General features: G+C 38.0%; 1 protein-coding gene across 1 annotated transcript; it reads left to right on the top strand.

The window, feature by feature from the left end:
- The first annotated feature begins 55 nt into the window (after positions 1-55).
- On the top strand, positions 56-4,255 carry fbxo39 (F-box protein 39). Its single transcript, XM_015382114.1, has 7 exons — positions 56-181; positions 598-1,019; positions 1,092-1,263; positions 2,713-3,021; positions 3,206-3,430; positions 3,866-4,042; positions 4,133-4,255. The coding sequence occupies exons 1-7, from the start codon at positions 56-58 to the stop codon at positions 4,253-4,255; spliced, it is 1,554 nt and encodes a 517-aa protein (XP_015237600.1).
- Positions 4,256-6,166: the final 1,911 nt, after the last annotated feature.

Raw genomic sequence — 6,166 nt, 5'->3', positions numbered from 1 at the left:
TGGATAATTCAAATAACAAGATTCGCACAGTGTTGTCTGCCTTGTGTAAATAACAATGGGTTTATTGAAGCAGGTGTATAATGGCATCTTCAACTTCATCTCCATGACGATAAGAAAAATGCAAGGGGGCCTGATAGCTGCATGTTTTCTCCTCACCCAGGGAATGTTGGCTGTTTTGAGGGTGAACATTCTCAGTCATCCAGGTCATAATCATTCAAAAAAAAGTTTTAAAAAAAAACAAGTCCAGTGTTGTTGTTTTTTTTGTTTTGTTTTTTTTTTTTACTTTTTTGGAATTTTGGCTGTTTTCTTTTTAATTAAACTGTTGGAGTGTTTTCTTTTGATTTGTATCTGTAACTAATTTTATAACTAATTCCTTGTAGCATAACCCAAAGTTTCTGTAAAAGTGTTTTTCTCTGCTGCAAGTTCTGCCAGAGAGGACTTCTCTTCAGGTAATACCTAACTCACAGATAATTTCCAGTTTTGTGGGGTTTTTTTCTGACAGTGCCTGTTCATTCTTAGTTGAACGGGCTCAGGAATCTGTATCTACTGGCTGCTACTGTGAGACAACCACCTGTTTTACTATTCAAATTCATATAGACCAAGGAGAATTTTGAAGACAGGTTTAGGGAGGAAGATTCTCCCTCCTCTGGCTGTGAAGACGAAGATATGAGCGTAGACAACCGTGGCACTGAGATTGGTGAGTGGGAGAGGCTGCCTGACGTTTGCTTGCTGCACATCTTCAAATATCTCAATGACTATGATCGCAGCAAGGCAGCTCTGGTTTGTCATCACTGGCACAACATGATGCGCCTGCCTTGTCTCTGGCGCTACCGTTCCTTCTACTTCACTGGTCGTGTCTCTAGATACAAGCAGTCTGAATACAACGTAGCCGTTGGCTATGCTAAAAATCTGGGGGTCTTCTTGGAAAGTTTGAAGGTGACTGTCTCTCCTCCACAATCCGTCGTGCTGGCGGAGCGTCTAATTCTTACCATATGTGGCCTGCTGGTGACACTTGTCAGGTAAAACAACTTGCAGCCTAAACATGTATCTGAGAGCAGGCTTGAAAACTGAACATTTCTTTGTCACCACAGAGTAAAAGCCCAGTTGAAGTCCCTTTCAATCGAAAGACTACAGCTGGACCGGTCAGCCTGGGGTCGGGGCCTCAGAAATAATCTGGTGGATAACCTGATTTTTTTCCTCTCGGCTGGTTCCTCAAGACTGAAAGTAATTTGCTTGAACAAGATTCAGATCAGTATGCCACAGGTAACTGCATCTTTATGACATACAATTATTTATTATTTTTTTTTATATATACATTTTTACAAAAGGTATGTTTTTTTTAGTTAGCTTGAAATTCATTTTTAGTCTATGAAACATAATCAATTGTCTGGTGAGTTTTCAGTCAACCTCTCCAGAACACTAAAACAAATAAAAAGAGGAAGCAACAATTCAGTTTTGTAAATACAAAAAGGAAAACAATCCACCCTTTTTATTTAAAAGCAAAGTATATTAAATGTTATACGTACTATTAGTACACATAACAAAGAAATTAGGGAGGAAAAGTCGATTAATAATATCGATGATAAACTCTAAAGAGTGGTTTTTGATGCCAGGTGGACAAAGCTGTAGCAAAAACTGAAGGGACTGTAGTCCTTTTTTTTAATTTAAAGGGACACCATGTGAATTATAATCCCAATTCAAGTCTGTGAAAGATTTGACATCATACCTAATGTGGTCTCTGTCCTACATAACATTCAAGGATTTGAAAATATTGTATTGAGATTAAGGTTATTAAAAATTATTTGAAAATTGTATTATTGCAAATAATAATTTAAGACAAAGGGTATTTGCAAAGCTTTAGAAAATCAATTGCCAAGATACTTATTTTATAAAAAAATGAAATGCAGGTCTACACATTTTGTTTTCATTAAGAAATAAACCAACAAATGTTTATTTTTCCTTGTTGTTAATTTTTCTAACTTTAAGCATTGTTGAGGGCTTGAAAAAATTTCTAGACTTAATAATATGTGCACCAACAGGGCTTAAAGTGTTTATAGGAAGTGTCATCAAAGAGCATACACAACTGTCTGGGAAATTAAACTCAAAGCACTTCCTCTTCTCAGCAAAAAAAAACATTTCATGAACTTTTTGCCTTTAAATTGTTGCGAAATTGAGGTTGTTACTTTCACTGCTGTGTAAAAACATATGAATCGTTTAGGCATGTTTCAAATTTCTAATAACAGTTATAACAGACAACAATCTCATTCACTGTCAGGTACCTGTTGAACCAGATACAAGAGTTTTTCAAAGGGTCCTAAGTGTGCCCTGAATGTGTAATAACTGCCAATAGTGACAGTATGGCTGTTTGACTAACACAAATGGTTTGTTGCGTAAGAATAGGCATAAAAGAATATGCGTCAAAGGGCTATTTGAATGGTTGGGTTATCTTATAAAACAGGAAGTGGAAAGACATTCGATTTCGTACCACTTTAATGCCTGAATCTCTGTAGACACAACTCAGTTCTTATAGCCATGAGCACATCTGGTTTTATGAAGTATATTACTCACTTACAAACTAACCTTACAACTTGTTTTAGTGTAGTTCTCTATTCACTGGTATATACGAAAAAACACCACTCAGTTCGTGTGTATAGCTATAACTACCACAATAACGCAGTTGTACCTGCTTTATTTCCCCTTTTTAACCTGCAGGGTCTGAATCTTCTTTCTGCAATAATACAAAACCAGAGCAGACTCTATCCCCTCTGCAGCCTTAATTCTTTGGACTTAAGGAGCTTCTTTTCTGTCACTGTGCCAAACCACATCATCCCCAAGATGTATTCCATGCTGCAAGAGCTCCGAGGCCTCTCTCACCTCTACCTCAGCTATTCCTGTTTGTCTGATGACTTGCTGCGATCTCTCAGTCAAAGTAACAGAGAAAAGAGATCCAGCAATGGCAGAGGAGGAAACATCCTGCAGAGTTTGTCACTGTACTGCTCTCGGAATGAGCCGCATCAGCAGGTAAGTAGGTTAAAATGGATCACAGAGTATTGGCTGTGTAAAAGCTTCAAAAAGAATAGCTCAGTACAAAGATAAACAATAAGCCAGTAGATATTTCACTGATAAGTCAAAGAGGTATATATATATATATATATATATATATATATATATATATATATATAAGTTGTAAATGATCTCTTTCAAGGTGGTGTGTGGTTACTTGTGGTCCAACTTGGTGTCCAACTGCCTGGATCTGAAAGTCAGCATCACAGTGGATCAAATCATGGACACACAGCAGCTGGCAAGGATTTTGCTACCTGACATACCCCTTGTGGCATTCAGCATGACTGCTTTCTACACAGTAGACCCAAACACGAGTGCTAAGCCTCTGCTCCACAACTTGCTGCCTTGCTACAGACACAGCCTGCAGGTCTGAATTCAGAAGAAGCCGCATTGCATAACACAAAAAGGCCTAAGAGTGGTAGAAAGGTTTTCATCCAAGCAACCACTAGCTGTCTGGGTACCTTCTTCTGCCTTATGAGCAATATATAAATATTAGTATTATTTGTCATATTTAGTTAAGGCTTAAGGAATATATAGTTGTATATAGCGACTCTCTACATTGTGTTTACATTGTATTCATCCTTCTTGCTCTTTATTACTTTAAATTTTGCAGACATGTTTGCCTTTTTTCAATTCAGCTGGGGAATTTCATCAGCACATTCTTCTACCATTAATAACTGTTACACTTTTTAAAACAGACAAATACATATATTGTGTCCTGTAAATATCTTAGCAGAACTACAGCTTTGTAAAACCACCTTATTGAATCAAAACAAATAGACATGTTCTTGTCTTTCTATAGAATCTAAAACTGGACCTAAACAACCAAAGCGAAACACTCGATGATGAGCTGGTGGCGTTGGTTGATGTGTGTGAGTGCCTTGTAGATCTAAGTGTCTGGGCTTTTTTGGACGTCCTCACTGTGGGGAGGGTCCTGCAGATCAGGCTGACTAAAAGGATGTCACTCAACAACATCAGAGTAAGGAAACAGAGAAAACTTTGATTTTGTAATTACTGTACTAAAATACATTAGGAACATACAGTAGATGAAAATACATTTGCATTACAGATGATAATCCTGACAATGACTGAGAACATCGTGGGGAAGGAAGAACAGCTCGTGGAAGTACTGTCTCCCTTCTCTTACCCTCCTCAGCTAAAGTTCTCAGCTGCCGTTTGCCCCTTAACATGATGCCTCCAACTGTGCCTAAACACCAAATGGGGCACAAGCTCCCAGATAAAAAAAATGTAATAAAATGAATGAAGCATAAACGCTGCTGTTTCATCATTTAACAAACCAAACAACAAATAACCTGTCATGCTATGTTTTTTCTTGGGGGACGGAGTAAACTGGGGTTGTGTTTGGAAAACCTGACCTACTTTAACTGTAAAGGGGGAATTCAAGCAATGTTGTGTCTGTGTTTGCTCCGGCATGGGTAAAGCACTATTTAAAGCAACAAAGGGCCAATGGCAGCAAGCTCTTCTCTGGAGGATTCATGAGAGACTAGAAAGAGAGTGAGCCTGCTATGTGTCTCTAATCTTATACAGGTGATTTTAATCTATAATCAATACATACTTTTAAGCTTATGTTATTAGTTTTAAGCTCTTAAGTATGAGACCCAACATTCCTTGCTATATTGAACCAAACCTGGAACTGTTTCCTGTGGTCACATGCTGACCATTCTGGATTTACATTTGGCTTCTCTTCGGACCACTGATCTCCCGGCCATGACTGCCTAGCACCTCTTTGACACTGGTTTTGGCTTTGCCCTCTAAGGTTATCCTGCCTTCCTTCTTCTGCTCAGTTCTGATCTCCTGTCGGTCCTCCTACCTCCGGGACATGAACATCTGGGACTCTCTTGATGGGACTTACTGCGTCTTGTTGGCAGCCAACTGGCTCTTTTTATACCCAATCCTGTTGTCAATTGACCTAATTAGTGTTAGTTGGTCTTCCAGCTGTTCGTTATATTCTTAATATCCTTTTCCCAGCCACTTATTGCTACTTGTCCCAACTTTTTTGGGATCTGTAGACACTGTGAAAGTTTGAATCAACATATTTTTCCTTTAAAAATGTACATTTACTCAGATTTAACTTTTGAGCTGTGATCTATGTTCTATTACGAATAAAATATAGACATTTGCCATCTTCACATCATTGCATTCAGTTTTTATTCACAATTTGTTTAGTGTCCCAACTTTTTTGGAATCCGGTTTGTAGACTTTAGTCATATACTTCCTCAGGTGGGATTTTGGCACATTCTTCCACACAAACAATCTTCAAATCTTGAAGTATTCATGGCCCTCTTTTATGAACTCTGATATTTAGTTCTTTGCATAGATTTTCTATTGGATTTAAGTCAGGTGATTGGCTTGGCCGTTCTAGCAGCTTTATTTTATTTCTCTGAAACCAGTTAACCATTTCTTTGGCTGTGTCATTGTCTTGGTGAAATGTCCACCCATGTCTCATCTTCATCATCCTGGTAGATGGTAGCCGATTTTTATCAAGAATGTCTATGTACATTTTTCGATTTATCCTTCCTTCAATTATTTGAAGTTTGCCAGTACCATAAGCTCAAAAACAGTCCTACACCATGATGTTCCCACCCCCAAATTTCACTGTTTGTATGGTGTTTTTGGAGTGATGTGCAGTGCCATTTCACCTCCAAACATGAATAGATGATGTATTATGGCATCCAAAATGTTAAATTTTGGTTTTATCTGACCAGACTATATTCTCCAAGTATTTCACAGGCTTGCCTAAATGCTGTGAAAAACTTTAAACAAGCTTCGACATGTTTTTTCTTCAGCAATGGAGCCTTGCATAGTGAGTGGTCAGGCCATGACGATTGAGTCCTTAACTTATTGTTTTCTTTGAAATAATTGTACCTGCTAAATCTTTCTAAAGCTCTTCACAAGTGTTCTTTGGCTTAAAAAACTCTTCCTATAATGATTTTCACTCCTCTGTCAGAAATCTTACGAGGAGCATCTGGCCATGGTCGGATTATGTTGAAATGATCTTTCCACTTCCAGATTATGGCCCCAACAGTGCACTCTGGAACATTTAGAAGTGTAGAAATTCATTGGTCATCAATGTCATCATTAT

The sequence above is a fragment of the Cyprinodon variegatus genome, unplaced genomic scaffold (assembly GCF_000732505.1).
Source record: "Cyprinodon variegatus isolate N-32 unplaced genomic scaffold, C_variegatus-1.0 Scaffold249, whole genome shotgun sequence".
Lineage (NCBI taxonomy): Eukaryota > Metazoa > Chordata > Actinopteri > Cyprinodontiformes > Cyprinodontidae > Cyprinodon > Cyprinodon variegatus.
The sequence above is the reverse complement of the archived record's forward strand: the minus strand, read 5'-3'. Positions and strand labels throughout refer to the sequence as shown.